We start from the raw sequence: 24,626 nt of genomic DNA, 5'->3' as shown, positions 1-24,626 counted from the left end.
TAATTCTTTGATATTATCAATTATCCAGTCCATAATCAAATTTCCTGGTTCTTAGAAATGTCTTTTTACAGTTGATCAAATCCACATCAAATAAGTTCCACACATTACATTTGGTTCAAGACCAATTTTTAAAGTAGGTGGTTGTTAAGGAGCCACCTGGGGAAGCTCTTACTGACCTTCCAACAATTTTATTTTCAGCTCCCTATAAGCTTCCTCCTTTCTCTTTTATTCCAAACTATTTTTTTTCTTTCTTTCTTTTGGGGAAGTGTGGAGGAGAACCCCACATTTGATATCTTACAATTGAGAAATTTAACATTTTTTTCAGAAATAAATACTTGAAATACTGACCTAAAGATTTGCTAGGTCCTATAATGAATGGTCCAAAGAGGGTCTTAGCAGTGAGCTTTCAATATCCTTGTAACACCTAACGATATTGAATTGTCCCAAATCACTGAATATAATACTAGAATCGTTTTGAGTATAATGCACTACTGTGTCTGCCTATCCTAGTATAATTCTACCTCGGATGTCACAACTAAGTGCCTTTCTCAGCTTTTGGAGTGGAAATGGTTGAATGGCTATCAAAATACCTTTCCCTAGCTGTTGCTTAATCTTAGTTTAAACCAGATTTACTAGTTTCCAAGCTAAGCTTGAAAATTTATATAGTTTTTCTGGGACAGGTTAGACTTTTTAAATTCAATTCATCTGGAGAGATATATACAAATAGTTTTATATTAAAGAGATTGCTAAGTCTTTTTAACATTGTATTGGAATTGATCTCATCAATATTTTAGTTTTTGAAAAAGAACATAGAACAATATAAAAAAATCTTAGTATGAAATTGACACTGCAACTTGTTAAAAAAAAATGACTTGACACTAGAAGTCCCTTTCTGGTTTTAAGCCAGGCATTATTGACCAAAAAGTTGTAATCCTCTGTCAGGGCTTGCACGTACAGCTGTGCACAACAAAGGGTTGGGGCATTCATAGGAGAGTCAGCTTGTATGCTAGGACAGTTTCTGACTGAGTGCAGTAAAGTGTCTTGAGAAAGGAGCACCTGTGTCTAGCTTTACAAAGGCTTCGTGGAGCTAGCTGGGGTACTGTGGCCTATGTTTCAGACTCTATTTAGAAATGAATATTTGTGGAAGTAATCAGATTAAGAAGAACATGTCCACATATCTCATTTTATGTGAGATTATCTCATAATTTAGCATTTGCTTTTTGGCAGTCTGTTATATGATACAGAGTCCACAGTTAAAGGTAGGTAAAAAATGGGCTGGTGAAGTGAAAAAACATTGTATGAAGTTTATGAACTTCATATTTTATATATAGAAGAGCCTATTTAATTTTATTTTACATATGCATTTCTAGCCCATTTATGTTTCCCAGCCCAATAATTTAAAAAAGCAAATAGAAGGGGAGTAGGCTGCTATAGTTAAATAGCTAGCAGAAGCAGTAAGTGGTAGCTGATACCAGATGACCAATGGTAGAGATGGAAAATTTAAATTTTGAAGAAATAGACGTAGGATCCTGAACAAACTCAGAAAACCGCTTTAGATTGGTTTCGAGTTGGTAAATGAAGAGACATTCCTAGCTCAGAAACATCTAAGAAGAGTACTGTTTTGCCACGAAATGCAGTCAGTGGTATTCATGATAATGATGCCTAGTTATCAGAAAATCTTCAATAGAATGTACCAAGACCTCTTTAATGAAGGTTTGTAATGTATTTTAGAAAGCCTTTTATCAATAGCTAAAATTTCTCAGAATGTTGGCACTTAGACAGTGCCTGGCATAGTTATCTACTTAAAAATGTGCTGCTTAGATATCTTTGTTGCTGATCAAGTTCACCTATGGAGACCACTTTTTTTTATCTGATGTTGCCAGAGTAGTGAGGTTTTCTAGTCCAGTTATATTTAGGAAATGTTTCTAGAAAAGGGATTTGGGGCAAGAAAAATATAAAAATATTTGCTACAAATTTTCCATTTGTGGTGTCTGATACATAGTAAACAAATATTTGTTGTCTGTAGAGGTGCTTAATTCTTGCTAAAAAAAAAAATTAGCTTATCCAACCCAAAGTTTTACGAACTGTGAAATTTGCATTTGAAAAATACCTCTTAAGCTGTAAAAATATGATATCTTATACTTGTTGAATTATAGGCTGAAGACTTTAACTGACAAGTCAAGAGAAGCTAAAGTAAAAAACAAACCCAGGTAAGCTTGTGCTGATTTAATTTACTATGACTTAGATTTCATACAACTTTTGGTTGTCATGATAGTATAATTAATGGATTTTATATCTGTTGAATGCATCTGACTAAACAATTTATTGATTCTTTCTAAATTTTGTAACACTGGAAATTTTTCTGATAAAATTGTAAACTGGTTGAAAAAATGGTGACGTGTAATTGTTTTACTCCATGACAGTCAATAGCTATTTGATCACAATTAATCATTTTTATTTGTATATTAAGAGCACAGTAAAAGTTCTCCATTATTGAGAAGCAAATTGATAATGAAACAGTACTTGGCAAGTGAGCCTCCTTAGCTGTGTTATCTGTTTTATATGAAAACACTAGTATAATTTGTGCAGTTTTTTCATTTTTTTAATAAAGTAAAGCACATGACCAAATTTCACTTTAAACCTAGAGATGAGGAGCTTTTTAAAAAATTTCTTGTTAGCTAACATTCTATTAAAGTGTTTATTATTGTGTGCTAAAAATCTATAGGGCAAAGTGATGGTTGATAGTATATTGCAGTATATTAACTTTGGAATAACTACATTTTTCTAAAAGTTTAGATCAATTGTCATTAGTGATTTAAAAATATTCCACATTATGATTGACAGCATCAAAATTATTATATGTAACTTTTTTTTTAAGTTGGCCTAAATCAGCAGCAGTTTTTAATAAAATAAGTGTTTCTTTTGGCAGGACTGTTCCGTATTTGCCAAAGTGCTCTGCTGGACTAGAATTACTTAGCAGGTAAGTGTTTTCATTTAAATAAAAAGGTTATACTTCTGACTACTGTCTAAAAGTATTTTATAACTTTATAGATAGAAACCTTAAAACAACTAAATTTTACCTTAACAAGGAGATTGGAAATTATTTACTTATTTGTGTTCCTGAGGGGCTTTTGCATTTCACTCATTAATACAAAGGCCATTCAGACTTTGAGCATATTGATCACTGTTGTGTTTACTAATCAGTAACTTTATCATGTGCATGTATTATGTTTGTGGTTTCTTTGTTGCAAGAAAATCAATTCTGGATTTGAGTCCCCAATAATTTTCTTACTTTGATTCTTAATTTTTTACCATTTCTTCTCCAATCCATTTCTATTGACGTGCAGATTAATATTAAAATACGTGATTTTCTTAGATGACATCAAAAGCATGAGTAACGCAGGAAAAAAAGATAAATTGGACTTTATCAAAATTAAAAACTTTTGCTCTTTAAAGAACACTATCAAGAAAGTGAAACAACAATCCACAGAATGGGAGAAAATATTTGCAAATTATACATCTGTTGAGGTACTTGTATCTAGAATGTATAAATAACTTTATAACTCAACAGTAAAAAGACAAATAATCCAGTGAAGAAATAGGCAAAGGATTTGAATAGACATTTCCATAAAAAAGATAGGCAAATGGCCAATAAGCACATGAAAAAATTCTCATCGTTAGTCATCAGGGAAGTGCAGACCAAAGCTACGATGAAATACCACTTCATACCCACTAGCATGGCTATAATCAAAAAGACAAACAATAACGAGTGTTGGCAGTGATGTGGAAAAATTGGAACCTTTATGCTCTGCTGGTGGGATTATAAAATCACTGCTTTGGAAAACAGTTTGGTAGTTTCTCAAAAAGTTAAAAGTAGAATTACCATGTGACCTAGCAGTTTCACACCAAGAAAATTGAAAACTTATGTCCACATAAAAAATTGTACACAAATGTGCATAATAGCAGTATCATTCATAAAGCAATATTATTCATAATAGCCAAAAAGTAGAAACAGCGCAAATATTCATCAGTCAATGAATCAATAACAAAATTTCCTATCTCCATACAATGGAATATTATTTAGCCATGAAAAGGAATGAAGTACTGAGGTGTGCTACATCTTGGATGAAACTTAAAAACATTATGCTAAATGAAAGGAATCAACAAAAATGGCACATAGTGTATGATTCCATTTATATGAAATGTCCAGAATAGGCAAATCCATAGAGATGGAAAGATAATTTTGCCAAGGTTTGGAGGAGAGAGGGGAATGAGTAATGACTGCTAATGGATATGGGGTTTCTTTTCAGGGTGATGAAAATATTTTGGAATTAGATAGTGGTGATAGTTGTCCCAACTAATTCTGTGAATATACTGTGAATTATGCACTTTATAAGATTTTTTTTTTTTGATGTGGACCTTTTTTAAAGTCTTTATTGAATTTGTTACAATACTGCTTCTGTTTTATGTTTTGGTTTTTTTGGCCGAGAGGCATGTGGGATCTTAGCTCCCCAACCAGGGGTCGAACCCACACCTCCTGCATTGGAAGGCAAAGTCTTAACTGCTGGACCGCCAGGGAAGTCCTGAATTATGCGCTTTAGAAGCATGAATTTTGGGACTTCCCTGGCAGTCCAGTGGTTAAAACTTCGAGCTTCCACTGCAGGGGGCGCAGGTTTGATCCCTGGTTGGGGAACTAAGATCCCCTCATGCCACATGGTGCGGCCAAAGAAAAAAAAAACATGAATTTTATGGTGTATCAAAATTCAATAAAGCTGTTATAAAAATAAGTATATGGTTTGCATATGTTGTTATATGCATTTCTGTACCCCGTAACATGGCATCTGATGGATAAGTGGTGGCCATGTGTGCAGTAGAGGGTATGCTCCTTCGCCTTATCAGGTTGTGTTAGGACACAATCACCTATACCTACATTTTGCTTTCTCTTTTCTAGCTTTTTATTCAGTTTCTTTTTATGGTTGCTAAATCTGGGGATTTTTCTTCTCTGAGTGCTTAATTTGACATTAATTTCCTGCTTGGTTTTGTTGAGTGAGGAACATAAGTGAACATGTGAGGAACATGAAAGGAGATATAGTAAAAAATTAATCAGTGGTGTTCTGTTTGCATGTTATCTTTATTTTTTTAATCTAGGGATTTAGTTGAAAGAACTTCATTGAAAGATTTACTTTAGACGTGTAGACTTATGTGTATGGTAGTTTTGGGAAATGGGGTGCATTTGGGGACTTAACATGAAAAATTTGCAGCCACAGGAATGTCTGTAATGTGTCTATTCATTGCACTGAAGCACAGTCTTTTCTCTTTGGAACTAGTATTGAGTGGAGGAAAGACCATTTTAAATAGCAGATAACCTAAATCATAAAATGTTCTTAATTGTTAAAAAAATTGTGTAAGATACATATAGCATAAAATTTGCCATCTTAACCATTATTAGGTGTACAATTCACTACTACTGAGTACATTCGCATTGTTGTGCATCCAGTCTCCAAAACTCTTTTCATCTTGCAAACGTCTGCCACTGGCAGCCAGCATTCTACTTTCTCTTTCTATGAATTTGACTACTTTAGGTACCTCTTAAAAGTGGCATCATACAGTATTTGTCTTTTTGTGATTGGCTTATTTCACTTAACATAATACTTTCAAGTTTCATCCATGTAGCTTGTTAGAAATTCTTCCTTTTTGGTCTTCCAGTTTTATTGAGATATAATTGGCATACAGTACTGTATAAGTTTAAGGTATTGCAACATAATGATTTGACTTACATACATCATGAGATGATTGCCACAGTAAGTTTAGTGAACATCCATATCTCATATAGATACAAAATAAAAGAAAAAGAATTTTTTTTCCTTGTGACGAGAACTCTTAGACTTTAACAACATTCATATATAACATACAGCAGTGTGAATTATATTCATTGTGTTGTATATTATATCCTTGGTACTTACTTATGTTACAAACTGGAAGTTTGTGCCTTTTCACTGCCTTCATTCGATTCCCCTTCCTCCACACCCCGCCCACCTGCCTCTGGTAACCACACATCTGATCTCTTTTTCTATTCGTTTGTTTGCTTGCTTGTTTTTAAAGTATAATTGATCTACAAAACTACGTTAGTCCCTGGTGCACAACATAGTTATTCCATATTTCTGTACATTACAAAATGATCACCAATAATTCAAAGGAATTTCCTTCCTTTTTAAGGCTGAATAATATTCCATTGTATGAATATACCATATTTTGCTTATTCATTCATCCATTAATGGACATTTGGGTTGCTTCCATTTTTTGGCTGTTGTAAACAATGCTGCTATGAATGTGGGTGTGCAGATATCTCTTCATGACCCAGCTTTCAGTTTTTTGGCAGTATATACTGAAAAAAGGAAATGCTGAATCATATGGTAATTTTACTTTAATATTTTGAAGAACCCCTATACTGTTTTCCATACCAGCTGCACCATTTTACATTCCCCTAGCAGTGCACATTTCTCCGGTTGCCTTTTCTCCACATTCTCACCAAAACTTGTTTTGGGGGTCTTTTGTTTGGCTGGTTGGTTTTTTTGCCATTCTCATTGGTATGAAGTGGTATCTCATTGTGGTTTTGATTTTCATTTCCCTAATGACTGATGATGGTGAGTTTCTCATGTGTTTATTGGCCATTTATATATCTTCTTTAGAGAAATATCTATTCAAGTCCTTTGCCTGTTTTTGGATAGGGTTGTTTTTTGTTGTTGAGTGTTAGGAGTTTTCTATATATTCTGGATATTAATCCATTATCAGGTATGTGATTTGTAAATATTTTCTCCCATTTTATTGGTTGCCTTTTTATCTGTTGATTGTGTTCTTTCATGCACAAAAGTTTCTAATTTTGATTAAGTCCAATTTGTCTATTTTCTTTGTGGCCTGTGCCTTTGGTGTTATATCCAAGAAATCATTGTCAAATCTAATGTCATGAAGCTTTTCTCCATGTTTTCTTCAAAGAGTTTTATAGTTTTAGTTCTTATGTTTGGATTTTTTGATCCATTTTTAGTTAATTTTTGTATATGGTGTTAAAGTAAGAGTCCAACTTCATTCTTTTGCATGTGGATACCCACTTTTCCCAGCACCCTAGCGTATTTGTTGAAAAGACTATCCTTTCCCCATTGAATGATCTTGGCACAGTTGTAGAAAATTATTTGACCATACATGCAAGTGTTTATTTCTGGGCTCTCTGTTTCATTGGCCTATATGTCTCCCTTTATACCAGTGCCACACTGTTTTGATTATTATTTGATTTTGATTATTGTAGCTTTGTAGTAAGTTTTGAAATCAAGAAGTGTGAGTCTTCCAACTTTGTTCTTCTTTTCAAGATTGTTTTGGCTTTTCAGGATCCCTTGACCTTCCATATGAATTTTATGATGGATTTTTTTCTACTTCGACAAAGAATGCCATTGGGATTTCAATAGGGATTACACTGAGTTTGTAGATTACTGTGGGTGCTATTGACAACATCTTAACAATATTAAGTCTTCCATTCCATGAACGTGGGATATCTTTCCATCTATTTATGTCTTTTAAAATTTCTTTCAGCAATATTTTGCAGTTTTCATTGTACAAGTATTCACCTCCTTGGTTAATTCCTAAAAATTTTTTTGATGCTATTGTAGATGGAATTGTTTTCTTAGTTCTCTTTGTTTTCTCCTTCCTACTGCCAGCTATAGGTTCTGTTTGTTCTTTTTCTAGTTCCTTAAGTTGTGAAGTTAGATTGTTGATTTGAGATCTTTTTTCTTTTTTCTTAAGCCTGAACTTTTTTTTGAGAGATAATTGACATATGACATTATATTAGTTTTAGGTGTACAGCATAATGACTCAATATTTGTATATATTGCAAAATAATCACCACAATAAATCTAGTTAACATCTATTATCACATATAGTTTAAAAAATTTTTCATGTGATGAGGACTTTTATGTTTTACTCTTAGCAACTTTCAAATATATGATATAGTATTATTAACTATAGTCACCATGCTGTATGTTATGTATAACTACAAGTTTATACCTTTGACCACCTTCACCCATTTCTCTCTCACACACACACAGCCACATCCAACCCCTCACCCCCTGCCTTTGGTAACCCCCAGTTTGTTCTCTGTACCTATGAGTTCAGGTTTATTTTGTTTTCTATTTATTTATTTAAAATTTTTTTTATTGAGGTATAGTTGATTTACAATATTAGTTTCAGGGGTACAACATAGTGATTCAAACTTTTTATAGATTATACTCCATTTAAAGTTATTATAAATTATTGGCTATATTCCCTGTGCTATACCCTTGTAGCTTACTTATCTCATACATAGTAGTTTGTACCTCTTAATCCCCTACCCCTTTCTTGCCCCTCCCCCTCTTCACTCTCCCCACTGGTAACCACTAATTTGTTCTGGGCATCTGTGAGTCTGTTTCTATTTTGTTATGTTCATTCATTTGTTGTATTTTTTAGATTCCATATATAAGTGATAACATACAGTATTTGTCTTTCTCTGTCTGACTTATTTCACTAAGCGTAATGCCCTCCAAGTCCATCCATGTTGTTGCAAATGGCAAAGGGGTTGCTCCCATGTCCTGGCTATTGTGAGTAGTGCTGCTGTGAACATTGGGTGCATGTGTCTTTTCGAATTATAGTTTTGTCTGGGTATGTGCCCAGGAGTGGGATTGCTGGATCATATGGTAGTTCTATTTTTAATTTTTTGAGGAACCTCCATACTGTTTTCCATAGTGGCTGCACCAGTTTACATTCCCACCAACAGTATACTAAGGGTTCCCTTTTCTTCACATCCTCACCAACACTTATTATTTGCTGTATTTTTGAGAATAGCCATCTAACAGGGGTGAGGCGATACCTCATTGTGGTTTTGATTTGCACTTTTTGATGATTAGTGAAGTGAGCACCTTTTCATGTACCTGTTGGTTATTTGTATGTCTTTGGAAAAATATCTGTTCAGAGCCTCTACCTGTTTTTTAATCAGATTGTTTTTTGCTATTGAGTTGCATGATTTCTTTACATATTTTGGGTATTAACTCTTTATTACATGTATGATTTGCAAGTATTTTCTCGCATTCAGTAGGTTGCCATTTCATTTTGTTGATGGTTTCCTTTGCTTTGCAGAAGCTTTTCTGTTTGATGTAGTTCTACTTGTTTGTTTTTGCTCTTTTTGCCTTTGCTTTTGGTGTCAGATCCAAAAAATCACAAGACCGATGTCAAGGAGCTTACTGCCTATGTTTTTTCATAGGAGTTTTATGGTTTCAGGTCCTACATTCAGGTCTTTAATCCATTTTGAGTTAATTTTGGGGTGTGGTATAAGATAGTTGTCCAGTTTCATCCTTTTGCATGTGGCTGTCCAGTTTTCCTTACACCATTTATTGAAGAGACTCTCCTTTCCCTATTGTATATTCTTGACTCCTTTGTTGTGAAGTAATTGAGCCATATATGCATGGGTTTATTTCTGGCTAGTTATTTTGCAAAATATCCCTCATTTTGGGTTTATCTGCTGTTTTCTCATGATTAAATTCAAGTTAGTGCTTTTATGGTGAGAATAACAGAAGAATAATGAATGTATCCTCCAGTGCATTGTATCAGTAGGCATATGATGTTGATACGTCTCCTTACTGTTGATGTTAATATTGACCACTTGGTTAAGGAAGTGTCTGCCAGGTTTCTCCACTTTAATACTGTTTCCCCCTTTTAAATTAATAAGTATCCTGTGGGGAGATACTTAGAGACTATGAAAATATCCTGTTTCTCTTTATACTCTCACCCACTAATTTTAGCATCTATTAGAATTCTTGCCTGAAATAATTAGTATTGTGTTTACCAAATGGTGATTTTCTATTTTTCTCATTTTGTCTGTCATTATTAATTGGAATTCTACCATCAGGAAGAATTTTTCCCTTCTGCCCCATTCGGTTGTTTATCTTAATCGCTATGAACTCATGGCTGTTGGTTTTAGTCCATGAGTTATAACCCGTTTCTACCATTATTTGTTTTGTTGGTCAGATTGTCCCAGATTTGGCAATTGGAAGCCCCTTGAAGTTGACTTCTGTGTGTTTACAGTGTGTCTCCGTTATTTTTTGAGCTTTCCTTTCTGACACCACAGGATGTAACAGGTTCATTTTTAGGTAGAATTTTTTTTTATTAATTAATTTTTATTGGTGTGCAGTTGCTTTACAATGTTGTGTTAGCTCCTACGGCACAGCAAAATGAATCAGCCCTACGTGTACATAGGTAGGATTTTTTTAATGTGTGGTTTGTATTTTGAATTATTTTTTGCTTTTCTTAGGTATGAAGATACATGGGCTGCACTGCACAGAAGAGCCCAGGAATGCGCAAGTGCTGGCGAGGTAAAGAATCAGCTAATCTTATACTCACGGGGAAAATACCCTTCTGCAGTCTTAAATGCTAGTTTTTAAGAAATTAAATTTGTAGTTGTGTTAAAACGTTTTGCAGGATATCTGAAATTTAGTAGTTGATTATGAAACTCCCTAAATAAAGCACTTTTTCATAATTTTTCAGTCAAGTAATTTAGTTTAGTTAGCTTAGAGAGTTTGTAACTTTTATTCTAGAGTCGCAAGTAAATATTTGGTTCATCCAGGTATAATGCTTTGAATTTGAGTCTGATACCTTTGCAGTTTATGTAAATTATGTCATTCCTTTCTACTCACTATTTAAGAATTCCTTTTTTGGAGGGCAAAAGTTTAACTTTGCTCAGTCTACTTAAAATCATTAATTTGCTTATTAGCAAATAAAGATCTCAGGAGTCAACCTCAATTACTTAGAAGAACAACCTATTTTCTATCTCTATAGAGTGTATAATGAATAAAAGAGACTTGTAATTAAAATTATTTGGTATATGTACTTAAAGCTTTTTTAGCCAAGATGAAATATAGTCTGTGTTATTGATGTCAGTCAAACGTTATTTCTTTCTAAAAACACTTCTGTGATTCTGACTTTTAATTGATTTAGACTGACTGACTTTACCATTTACCTAATTAGTGAAGCTGTAATAGTTGTATGTACAGAACATGGTAATACATATGATAAAATTTAGACATTAATGTTTCTCTTAGAAATTACTGAAAAGGAAGGTTATACATTTCTGTTAGTAAGGCAGACTAGATACTTTGAAAAGCCCTTTAGGTGTAAAACACCTAAATGCTGGATAGATTTTTTTTTTCAATTTTTAAATGCAGTAAGTGTACAAAAATTAAAGGAAATCCTAAAGGCAGAAAACAAACAAACAAAAACACCAGGGAACTGAAATGAGAGTGGTTAAAAAAATAACATGGAAGCTGGGGTCAAATAGTAAAACAAAAGCTTTAGAGATTTAGGTGATAGGAGATTTTTGTCTATGGGGAACTGAGTCTGAGACTCCTGCATAAAGCTCTTGGATATTTGAAGTGACTACATCTCTTGGTGAAAGGGTAATCTAAGACATTTAAAAAAAGAAAAGAAAAAAGAAAAGAAAAGCTACTTGTTGGCAAAAGGAGACAACAAGGAAACTTGTCTTCATAACAACTTGGAATAAATATAGTCTCCATTTTGGATTTGTTTATATGGTCTTGGCCTCACATGAGTGTTGGGCTCTAGTTTATACTTCCTGCATGATCAAGGAACCACTAACTTAAGAAATGAAAGGGCTACGGGTGACTGTGTCTTTGACACTCAACAGAAACAAATACCAGTTCTTAATGGATGAAACTTGTAAACCCAGGCCCTTCAAGATTCCCACAGATTCATCCCCTAACCACCCCCCTCTCCCCTGCCAAAGATTAGCAAACACACAAAGAAATATATTACCAAAAGTTTGAGTCACTAGAACCAAAGAGTAAGATTTAGACCTGTAAGGCACTTTAGATATTGCACTCTTGTATATAGACAATTAAATAGGAACATACAAAGTTTTTTAGAGAGATGAAAGATGGATGAAAAATGAGTAAGGAATAAGAGAGTATGAAACATGACTTTAAAACATGACTTTTAAAAGTCATTGAGATTAAAAACCCAAAGGATGTGCTTAACAGCAGGTATCTATAGCTGAAGAAAGAGCACATTGAAGTAGGAGATGAAGTCAGACATTACCCAGAAAGGATTTCTGAGATATGAAAATGGAAAATATGAAAGAGGAGTTAATAGAAAATAGTTATAAAAGGTCTATAGGTTGAACCAAGTAAAATTACCAATATGAGACCTTTTTGATCTGTAAAATTACAGTTTCATATAGCTCAGCTTAATATATCTAATAATCTAGAAAGAGAATGAGGGAAAGACAGTGTAGGAAAGTGTAAATGGCTGAGAATTTTCCAGAAATGAGATGTGTAAATCCTTAGATCCAAAAAGTATTACAAGCAAGCAAGGTAAGTAATTATCCACACCTAGACATACCATGTTGAAACTACAGAACACCAAAGGCAAAGAGAAGGTCTCAAAGTAACTAAAGAGAAAAGATAGATCACTTACAAATGAATGAGTTTCCATTAGACTTCTCAAACTGTTGTCAAGAATGAGGGCAAAGTGAGACATTTTCAGATAAAAATAGTTTTCTATCAACAGTTGTCCAATAAAGGAACTTCTAAAAAAATGTATTTCTGGATAAAAGAAATGATTTTGGAAGGTAGGTCTCAGGTATAGGAAGGAATAGTGAGCAAAGAAAATGGTAAACCATAAGTAAATATAAACAGTGACTATGTATTTCTATCAGTTATCTAGTTTGTGGAATTAAAAATGATAGAACAAAAATGCTAGATAAGAATAGCATGCAATCTGGAAGGCAGATTATCAGAGTTCAAGTATTCTAAAAGCCTTTGCATTATTAATGGGGAGGGTATAGATATTGATTAACCTTAGATTTAAAGTTAAATATGGAGGGCAGAATTTCAAGGGTAACCACTAAAGAACAGAAATAGTGTTTATCTTTCAAACCTGTAGAAGAAACTAGAATAATGAGAATGAATTAAATAGGAAACAGAGGATCACTCTATAAGATTCAGTTCCCTAAGGGGGAAAAGTCTAAACCTGTGTGTCTAGTAAGTCTCAGTATATAAAAGTCAAATTATAAGGAAAAATGGATAAATCTATCATCAAAATGGGGGGATGTTAATACATTCCTCTTAATTGATAGGGAAAAAACCCAAATAAAATAAGTATGGATATAGGACATGCGACTAATGTGATTTACAGACTTGACCAGATAGACAAATACAGAATCTGCCCCAACAAATACAGAATCTGCCCCAACAAATACAGAATACAGATTCTTTAAAGCACACCTGGAACACATAAAAATTGACCATGTACTGGGCCGCAAAGCAGTTCTCAACAAGTTTCATGTAAATCAACAAGTTTCATGTAAATCAAGTCATACAGAATATTCTCTGATCCTGGTGCAAATGAAGCTGGAAGTCAGTATAGGAAAACAATTTTGAAAATTCCATACGTTTGCAAATTAAAAATATATATTATGCATTGGGACTTCCCTGGTGGCGCAGTGGTTGGGAATCAGCCTGCCAATGCAGGCGACATGTGTTCGAGCCCTGGTCTGGGAAGATCCCACTTGCCGCAGAGCAACTAAGCCCGTGTGCCACGACTACTGAGCCTGCGCCCTAGAGCCCGTGAGCCACAACTCTGAGCCCGCGTGCCACCACTACTGAAGCCCACGTGCCTAGAGCCTGTGCTCTGCCACAAGAGAAGCCACCGCAATGAGAAGCCTGCGCACCACAACAAAGAGTAGCCCCCTCTCCCCGCAACTAGAGAAAGCCCACGTGCAGCAACGAAGACTCAACACAGCCAAAAATAAAGAAATTTATTTTTTTAAAAACTATAAAAAAATTTATAATGCATAATTTATGGTTCAAAGAAGGAAATAATACTGAAAATTTTTAAATAGAACTGAATTATAATAATTACTACACATAAATTGTATAATTTGCCAAAGACTACTTAGAGGGAAATTTTATAGGGGAAAAATTAGACTGAAAGTCAGTGAGCTAATCTAACCTAAGAATTAGAGAACAGAGTAAATCATGAAGGAAGAATGAAAGAGATAATAAAGATGAAAAAAGTAAATGAAATAGAATATAAAGAATACAATAGAAGCCAGACAAAGCCACAAGTTCTTAGAAAAGACTAATAAAATATGGTAGGTAGATGTCTGGTGATATGGATCAAGAAAAGAAGGATAAATAATTTTAAGAATTAAAGAATATAACTACAGCTACAGCAGAGTGAAAAGATAAGAGTTTGTGAACAACTCTATGACAGATATGAAAACTTAGACAAAATGGCAAAACCCTGGAAATTTTTACTAAAACCAATTTTAAAAGCAGTACAAATCCTGAATAGTCTTATAGCCACTAAAGAAACAGTATTAGTGATTAATCTTTTCACTAAGAAAGCACCAGGTCCACAAAGTTTCATAGGAGAGTTCTGTCAAACTTTCAGAGAGGCTACCATTTCAATGTTAGAGAAACTCCTGCAGCAAGTGAAAAAGGAGGAAACTCCCCAGCTCATTTCATGAGGCTAGAATAACTGATACTGAACCCCAACAAGGGAAGTATAAGAAAGTGAAATTGGAGTCCATTCCCATTCATGAATACAGTTACAAAAATTATAAGCAAAATGGAGGCATTATCTCTCACTTAACTTCAGTAACCTATTTCTGGAAATCAGATGTTCTGTGCAAACACTCTATCCAGGAACCTATTTGTCACATTCTAAATTGGAAAAGTCATAATGTGTTACATGTCCACCCAAAGCCCTCAACCAACTTTCTTAAATATATTTAAGAATATATTATAATATATATATATAACCAGCAAAACGTCTATAGATGGTAGCAATCTGTTAGGAAGTAAAGTGCTTCAAACATAGCTTTCTGCTTACCAAACCTGTGGTACACTCATTGACAAACAGCTGCCTCGTGTGTAGTAACGTGACCTCTCAACACTCACAGTATGCAGGGCTTGCCTCTCCTTTATAGATGGGCTCCTTGTACCGTCTCGTGATTCTCATATTCTATCAATGTTATTTGAAATTTCATTTGAGAATATTCTCACACATTGTTTTAAAATGTGTATCAAGCTTAAATGTAAAGTTTTCCTGTATAACTGTTAGCCAAAACTTTGTATATGTGTTTGTATATGTGCTTGTTCTGTGAATGTTGGATGATAAGCAAGAGGCATTCTACCTGGGAGACATCCTGCTGTATATATGACTGTGATGGCAGACCAAATCCAGCCATGCATAAACACCCCAGATTCCAGGATTATAAAGTTGGTTTGACATTAGAAAATCTTTTGTACGCCGTTGACCACGTTAACAAATTAAAAGAGAAAAATATATAATCGTCAGATGCAGAAAATACATTCAGTAAAATTATTCAGAGTAAAACGTTTTAGCAAGTTTTTAATAGAAGTTAACTTTTGTCCTAATATCTACCAAAACCTGCAGTATTTGACTTGTAGTATTTTGATCCCATGGTCAATCATCTTGCTAAATCCTCTTATTCTAATAATTTGCGTTCAAGGGTGGGAGTTGTTTTGTGTGGATGGAAGGGAAGAAGCAAAAACCTACCAGTCTTTCCTCAGGTCTTTTTACAGTGGGTAGAACCTCCAATGTTATGTTGAAAAAAAGTAGTTGAAGATCGTGGTTCAGATTTTGGCTCCATCAGACTTAAATGTGAAAGGAAAAATTATAAATCTTTTAGAAAATAGTAGAAAAGCTAAGACCTCAGGGTAGAGAAAGAGTTCTTCAACAAGGCATAATAAGTACCAACCATAAATGAAAATATTGATAATTTTTATCAAATCTTCTGTTCATCAAACAACACCATGAAAAAGTTAAGCAGTTCACAAAACAGAGAACTAGTGTTCAAAACATATGCAAAACCTCTACACACCAATAAAAAGAGAACCCATTAAAAAGTGAGCAAAAGATATGACCAGGTATTACACCGAAGAAAAAACATGAGTGACCAGTAAATGTGAAAATGTTCAAAATTGATTAGTAGTCAAGGAAATACAAATGAAAACCTCAAATTCATACTTGTTAGATTATCAAACATTTAAGAAGCTGTGAATTTTCTCTGCAGTCAGTCATTATTCACTGATGACAGTTGTCCCTTAGAAGAAACATGATGAGGAACAGCTAGAACTAGGGAGTGTAAATCCATCGGCACAGTCGTGTTAGAAAAATGAACTTCCATGAAGTGGAAATTGGAATTCCACATACCTTTCAAACAACAGTTTGGCCCCTAGGGATATTTTGTAACATTGCATCCCAAGCTTTCCCCTGGGGATGTTGGTATGGCTCACATTTCAGCACATAACATTGGCATGGTATCATCTATTCATTATGTAACAAATAGATGAGAGTACTTGAAGTGAGGGGTGTCTAGGCTGGAGGAGGTCTACTTACTCCAGCCCTGTTGAGCCTCCGCAGGGGGTGAGGAGCTCAATACTTTAGACACATTGGTAACTAACTTGTGAAAATTGCATGTGTGCAACAGGAGATTTGTACCAGAATGTTTATAGCAGGTTTTGTTGCGTCTTTAGACAGTCCCAAAGTCCACCTATAGAGTAAATTATTAGTATTCATAAAATCAAATACCATATGGCAGTGAAAAATTAGTGAACTACTATACCTACATGTATCAGCATGGATGAATCCCACAATATTCAGTGAAGACCATATCCTGTAGAGGAGGTTTTTTTTTTAAATTTTATTTATTTATTTTTAGCTGCTGTTGGGTCTTCCGTTGCTGCACGTGAGCTCTCTCTAGTTGCAGCGAGCGGGGGCTACTCTTCGTTGTGGTGCATGGGCTTCTCATTGAGGTGGCTTCTCTTGTTGCGGAGCACGGGCTCTAGGCGTGCGGGCTTCAATAGTTGTGGCTCGTGGGCTCAGTAGTTGTGGCTTGCTCCATGGCATATGGGATCTTCCCGGAACAGGGCTCAAACTCGTGTCCCCTGTATTGGCACGAGGATTCTTAACTGCTGCGCCACCAGGGAAGTCCTGTAGAGGAGCTTTAACAAAAATTATTATTTTTTTAATTTTAAGAAGTGTTTCATAATAAAATATATAGGAGAAAGAATTTCCTGTAAGATCTGTTGCTGAATGCTACATTTTTTCATAGTCGAGTATTTGGTTATTTTAAGACCCATATCTGATCAAAAGTGCCTCTGTTGATTTCCAGAAATATAGTTCTCAGCTTTAAAAATGAAAATTTATTTTAAAGCTCTCTGACGTATTGTTGAGACATATGTAAATATTTAAAATGTATCTTTAACGTGCAAAGTGTTTTATCATGTGTTTGTTTTGTCAGGCCATGCTCATGTGTCTTTAGTGGCCTTTAACCAAAGAGTATCAACCTGCCAGGGCAAATATACCTAAGGACAATTAAGTCTTCTTTGACAAATTATTTTATACTCAATTACTTTAAAACTAATTCTTACTATATAGTCTTAAAATTCAAAGCAACGTCTTAGAAAACAGTTTGGTCAATGGTAACTTTGTTGTCTAGACTTTTTCCACAAGTTTTGTTTTTTCTTTTCTTTTTTAACAAGTTTTTTGATTTTTTTTTTCCCTCCCCTAGCAATATATAAATGAGTACATAATTGATAGTGACTTAGGGGTTAGATTCTGAGGGCACCTTTTTAAGTTAGACTTCCAGTGCATTATTTGCTTATAATTTTTATTACTGTGAAATATTTGCTTGCCTTCAAATTGAACTCTTAAGATTCATGTTTTAACAGTTTGGTGCGTAAGCTGCTTAAATTAGGCATGCGTCACTCTCTTTGTGTTCCAGGTTGGATCTCTTCTGCCTGTGGTGGGAAGTGAACTGTACTGGGTGTGGGAATGCCTACTTTCTGCAGTAATACATTTTGACCTTGGGCAGATAAACGGAGTCTCTCTATTTTTAGTTTCCTCACATATAAAATGGTATAACACCACTTACACTGCTTACCAAAGTTGTTTGAAAATCACATGAAATAACGTACCCCCAAAACACAGAACTGTTTTATACAAAGTAAGGTCCTAATGTTACCCATTTACTTGTATCCCTGCTTTTTCTTTGTTCTCCTAACTTCAGTGTCCACCAGAAGGAATTTTGGAATGACTTGTAATTTGGGCAACAAACTATGGGTTTGTCTTGCTACTTAAACTTGATTTCCTGGTGTTAAATCTGGATTTATTCAGAATTGTTTACTTGGAGGAGAAAAATTGGCCTTCTGGAGATAGCTCATTTCTTATTAAGTAAAGTTGAAGTACAGTTTTTCAGAACCTTTTCTTTTGCTACCTTTTCACTTCTTCCTTTCATGTCCCCTTATACACAATCCCTAGAATATCAATTAAGGGCATGGGCTTAAGTGTCAAATTCCCTGGGATTGAATCTAGGTTCTCTGTGGCCCTTGGGAAAGTGACTCAGCTTCATTGTGCCTTGGTTTCTTCTTCTGTAAAAATGGAAGTGGTAATATTGCTCTGTTTACAAGGTTGCTGTGTAGTTAAATGAGATAATATATGTAAATTGCTTAGCACAGGGCCTGGCACACAGAAATGCTCAAAATGTTTTAGTATTATTATATTATACTTGGTAAAGATTTCTGAGAATCCATTCAACATCCCATTCTTTTAAATTAAAATAGTATTTTAATGTATTCTGATATATTCTTTCTATGCATGCTTCTTATATTCTATATGCAGAATATAATTTTCAATTTTGTGGAAGACATGAACTATACTGTACTTAAGTTTTAATACTTAAGTATGTTTCACTTTACTTTTCAGTAAGAAATGGTTCATATCTAAAAATTGTTTATTCTAGATTTTTCAAATTTTTAACATAATTAACCAGAGTAATTAAGATTTAACAAACTTTTTAAGAGATATGCCATGTACCAGGAAAAATATCTTTCTTATCATCAGTTCAGCCCTGTGATACAGGAATTATTTTTTCTTTTTTAGAATTTAAAAACTGCAGTTAAGAAAATTTGTGAGACCTACTCCAGACTAAAGCACCAAGAGTGCAGGGATCTTTTTTTCTCTTTTGTTCACCATGGTATCTCCAGTACCTGAAACAGTGCCGGGCAAAGAGTGGGCGGTCAGTAGAAACTTGTTGGATATTACAGATGAACCCTATGGGCACGGATCCTTGTGTCAAGCCCAGTTTCCTTACTATTGCATCACAGCTGTGTCTGTTAGCAATGCTCAGTATCTTTTAAACTCCTCTTCAGGATCTTTACAAAACCGGTTGGCACGGGCATTTTTAAGTATACAGAATTAATGAGACGTGCACTTGGAGTAGCGCTTGGTGTCACCTCCCCAGCTCAGCTGAGGCTTGTATGTGGGATGATGTGGTTACCCCTCCAATGTGGGCTGACTAACAATGGGGAGGTGTGCGTGAAGTGGGGATAATGTGAGGAAACAGGGCAGCTTTCTAACCTCTTTATTGTAGCTTAATTTTTTTATTTCAATGTTGTGAATTCCTAGAATATTAAAATGTAGAAGCTAAAATAATCTAGCGCCACATGCAAATAATTTTGTATCTTATTTTGATATTTTTATTCCTCTAAAAGTTCTTTCTTTAGTGAGATTCAGTAAAAATCAGTTGTATTCATGTTTCAGCTCTTGAAGAATCTTAATCTTGGGATGCGTAAATTGCCCCTTTTTTAATATGTTAACTATGAACTCTGATTTTACATATAAAATTCAAATATACTTTCTTCTGTTATATAATGAATTTTGAAGTCTTTATTGTACAAAATATGGGTGTCTTTCACAGTTCTTGCTTATTATTGGTGATGTTTTCAAAAGATAACCTCTCCGTGCTCCTTCTAAGTCTTATTCTAGGTCCTTTCCTCTCTCACCATGTTAAAACCAAAACAAAATTGTCTGGGAGAAACCGCTCTCTGTCATTGTCTTTACAGTTTTCAGGAAAACAAGTTAGAATTATTTTAGGCTAGTCTGGCATCCCACAGCCCTGCTGTTGGGAACCTTTCACCTCTGAATGTCTTCTTTGTTAGTGTAAATCCTTTTCTCCTTTTTCTGGAATTGATAATTGCCTCAGTAATTCCTCCGTACACAAGTACCATTTATCTTACTTTATGCAGTGAGTGTTCCTGTTTAAATGGAAATTGAATCATAATATATTCTAAATGCATTAGGGAACTTTTCTTTTAAAAGAATTCCTTTTGTAAAACAAATAATTACCCATTCATTATGTTTTGGGTTTGTTTTTGTTTGTTTTCTTTTCGGTTGTTAGTGGCTGTTTTTTATTTTTTCTAGATTTGAATTTTCAAATACATGGTTTACTTAAAAATAGGGTATAGTTTAGAAGTGACTTCTAAGGTCACTGCTGACCTTTCTCTTTCCTGGGTTAAGATGCACTGATAAAAGCTGTAATTTGATGTTTTCTGCGCTGGATGTTGAGGTGGTTCTTTTCTCAGAAAGAAAACAGCTCCAGTCTCTTTCGAGTAGTATCCTGCTGTCTGTACTCAGAAGGAGGGTTTTGGAAGATAACGTGGGCTAACTCTCATCATGCTGGCTGCAATCTCTGTGCCTGCTGTCTGGTTTTACTTTACCCCGCCTCTTCCATGTTGCAGCTGGTTGACAGCGAGGTTGTCGTGCTCTCCGCGCACTGGGAGAAGAAGCAGGCGAGCCTGATAGAGCTACAGCAGCAGCTTCGGCAGCTTCCGGGCCTAAAGGCAGATTTAGAATCCCTGACGGCAAGTCTGAGTAAGTTCCACGTTTGCCTCTGGACATTACTTCTAGGAATGAAAATAATTTGGTGTAATTCCAAAGCTTTCTAAGACTACATTAAATTATTGCTTAACAGGATGTGGGGGGAAATAGTTCTAATTAATTTCATATTCTGATTAACTGATGATTTGACAGAAAACGATGATTTAAAGTGTAGAAGTGATTTCTAAAATATACCACTAACTTTTTCTGCCTCATTTCTGCTCAGAAAACATAATTTTGTTGATTCTTTAAAGCGACTCAGGGTGGTCTTTGTGACTTTAGGTCTCTGTTTAAAAGTGTAAATGTAGGAAATAAAAAGGATTAGCTTGGCTTTGTTATGACTAAAGGATATACTCTGGAAGTTGTTGCTTTTAAAATTAGGTCTGCTCAGAGCTTCATGTCTTGAAATATGCTTTTTTCCCTTCTTTAAACTGATGAGAGATCAAACCCTCATTAAATGAGGGTACCTGTTTGGCTAAATTTATACCTTGTGGAAGTTTATATTTTTTTGTTGTTTTCATTGGGATGAATTATGCTGATATTTATTTCTTGAGTTTATATTCAGAAAATTAACTTTTATGCTTGACAGTTGCCACATCTTAGGATAATATTGTGGCTTATTATTTTCTAACCAAGCTTAAGATCTTAGTGAAGTAAGAGGTAGGGGTTATCTACATAGGAGTTGAATTTCTTGAGCTGATAACCTGACCCAGTCTCAATAGGTAAGGAGGTAAGGATACCCCACCATCTCTTCTGTTTTTCAGTACTGCCTTTTTAAAAGCAAAACAAAGCTGATTTACAAAGCGAGTAATTAGCAAATCATAAAACGTGTGTGTGTGTGTGTGTGTGTGTGTGAATAAAATAGACACGAATGGTATTTGGAATGCTATTGCTGATAACAATAGCTAATGTTTATAGCACCCACTATATGTCAGAGATTGTTAGGTGCTTTACAAACATTTTCAATCCTCACAAGATCCCTGCAGAAGTAGCTTTTATTATCCCACTTTACAGCTAAGGAAAGTTAGCGTTGGAGAGGTTGTGACTTGCTCAGGGTCACACAGTTAATAAGGTGTGAATCCAGGATCCCAGTCACGATGATGAGGGATGAGGCAGTTAGGGTGGCAGCTGTCAGTAGGCCTCATGAATTGCATTCTTGAAACCCTGGCCTTAGGGTTCTGTTATTTCTGAAGGCAGGGTGTGGAAAAGAGATCCCGGGTCTTAGGAGGAAGGCCCTCTGCATTATTTCCCTCTTGCAAGTATAGGAATGATTCTTCTCAAGGCTTTGATAACTAACTGATGGAAAAAGCCTCCAAGATATTTGGAATATTTCTTTTAGCCACTTTCTTTTTAGCTTCTCTTCCTGTATCTCTCTGAGTCGCTTGCTTTTCATTGGTTATGTATTTCTTTGCAGAGATATTCACCTCTGATACCATCCCCCCTTTTCTTTCCAGCTGAGAGTAAATTCTGTTTATAAATGTTATTTATTTGATACCACTCTTCTGATTAAATGCATTTTGCCACATTTCTAATTATTTTCATAGTTAATTCTGCTTAGGACATGCAGTATATATAAGTTTTTCTTAAGGTAGAATATACTGTATTTTCATTCTCAATTAGGATTCTTATATCCTGAAAAAATGATACTTAGTGACATAATACCGTCTTCTTTAGAAACTTCATTTTGGCTTCTTAAATGAATGGGGCAGGCTTCCCAAATGCTCACTTGAATTTTCTCTCTTTACTAATCTGAGAACATTGACCACTAAAGGCAAATTAAAGCTAAAGGTTTCTCTGAAGTACTATTCTAGACGGTCACTTCCAAATAATTTGATTCTTTTTTTTTGATTGAAGTGTAGTTGACATATTAGTTTCAGATGTACAACATAGTGATTCAACATTTATATACATTATGAATTGATCACCATTGTAAGTGTAGTAACCATCTGCCGCAATACAGTTATTACAATATTATTGACTTATTCCTTTTGCTGTGCATTACATCCCCATGACTAACTTATTTTATAACTGGACATTTGTACCTCTTAATCCCCTTCACCTATTTCATCCAGCTACCCCACTGCCCTCCCCTCTGGCAACCACCAGTTTGTTCTCTGTATCTGTGAGTCTTTTTCTGTTTTGTTTATTCGTTTTGTTTTTTAGATTCCATATGTAGGTGAAATCATATGGTATTTTTCTGTCTGACTTATTTCACGTAACATAATACCCCCCCAGGTCTATCCATGTTGTTGCAAATAGCAAGATTTCATTATTTTTTATGGCTGAGTAATACTCCATTGCATTTATCTATATATCATCTTTTTCCATTCATCAATTGATGCACAATTAGGTTGCCTCCATATCTTGGCTATTTTTACTAAAGCTGTAGTGAACATGGGGGTGCATGTATCTTTCCTAACTGGTGTTTTCATTGTCTTCGGATGAATACCAAGGAGTAGAATTGCTGGATCATATGGTATTTCTCTTTTTACTTTTTTGAGGAATCCATACTGTTTTCCGTAGTGGCTGCACCAACTTACATTCCCATCAGCAGTGCACCAGGGCTCCTTTTTTTCCACATCGTCACCAACACTCGTTAACTGTCTTTTTGGTAATAGCTATTCCGACAGGTGTGAGGTGATATTGTGGTTTCGATTCGCATTTTCCTGATGATTAGCAGTGTTGAGCGTCTCTTCATGTATCTGTTGGCCATCTGTATGGCTTCCTTGGAAAAATGTTTATTCAGGTCATCTGCCTATTTTTTAATCAGATTGTTTTTGGTTTTGATATTGAGTTGTGTGAGGTCCTTATGTATTTTAGATATTAACCCTTTATCAGATATATCATTTGCAATATCTTCTCCCATTTAGGAGGTTGCCTTTTCGTTTTGTTGAGGGTTTCCTTTGCTGTACAAATGCTTTTTAATTTGATATAGGCCCATTTGTTTATTTTTGCTTTTGTTGTCCTTGTCTCAGGAAAATATTTTGAAGCCAAATCTGGTAGGTTGTATAAATATATATCTGTATCATTAATGTATTTTGTGAATTCATCTTAATGAGTTTATGGATCATTCTTAGGTATTCGAATCATTTGGTTTTAAATGCTTGCTCATAAACTGTGGATTCCTTTATTTTTGGGTAGCTTCCAAAGACTCCTTATCATCACCTAAATACCTTGATATAATATTACAAGGTTTAGTCAAGCAATAATAAAAAATAAAAATAACTTAGAAGAAAATGGTAACTGACCTATATGTTAGGATTCTTGTAGCTTCTTTGAACTTTTTACCCTTTCATTGTCAAATCTAATACCATATCCAGTCAGTCCCTCCATTTCCCAGGCTACTTAACTCTTTGAGTCTTGCCTTGCTCTCTAAAGGGTCTGCCCTTATTAAAGAATAAGGGATTAATATGATGTGAACAATTTGAACCTTTGATGATGCTTTTAGCTGTGTTGTCCTATGGCTTAATAAATATGACTCCTGATTACATGCTCCCTCAGGAATTAAGTAAGAACAGATAATCCACTCATGTTTTTTTTAATGGGGTGTGATCCATCCAGCTTACAAAAGCCTGTGTAATAGATAACTACTGGTAAGGCTTATCATTTAAAAAAGAAATGATAAAGGTATGCTGGGAATTGGAAAATAAGGGCTGTTGGACTGACTCTCCGATCTGGATTTGGATCTCAATTCCACAGCTTCCTAACTGTGAGACCCCGTGCAGGTTTCATAACTTCTCTAAGCTTTAGTTTGCTTGCAGGATTGAGGGTGAGAGTACCTGCCTCGTAGGGTAGTTGGAGGGTTGAAGGAGGTGATGGGTGTAAAGCACTCAGCACAGTGCCTGGTA

At 34.9% G+C, this 24,626-nt stretch overlaps 1 protein-coding gene across 1 annotated transcript in view; it reads left to right on the top strand.

Annotated features, from left to right (window-relative positions):
- DTNBP1 (dystrobrevin binding protein 1) overlaps positions 1–24,626 on the top strand; it is a 118,571-nt gene that overhangs the window by 10,654 nt on the left and 83,291 nt on the right. The window contains exons 2-5 of the mRNA XM_061195752.1: positions 2,157–2,210; positions 2,930–2,980; positions 10,328–10,388; positions 20,640–20,772. Coding sequence (XP_061051735.1) covers positions 2,157–2,210; positions 2,930–2,980; positions 10,328–10,388; positions 20,640–20,772 — 299 coding nt within the window. The remainder of the gene's footprint in view (positions 1–2,156; positions 2,211–2,929; positions 2,981–10,327; positions 10,389–20,639; positions 20,773–24,626) is intronic.

Source organism: Eubalaena glacialis, chromosome 7, assembly GCF_028564815.1.
Source record: "Eubalaena glacialis isolate mEubGla1 chromosome 7, mEubGla1.1.hap2.+ XY, whole genome shotgun sequence".
In the NCBI taxonomy this organism is placed as follows: Eukaryota; Metazoa; Chordata; class Mammalia; order Artiodactyla; family Balaenidae; genus Eubalaena; species Eubalaena glacialis.
This window is presented reverse-complemented; position numbering and strand designations above follow the sequence as displayed.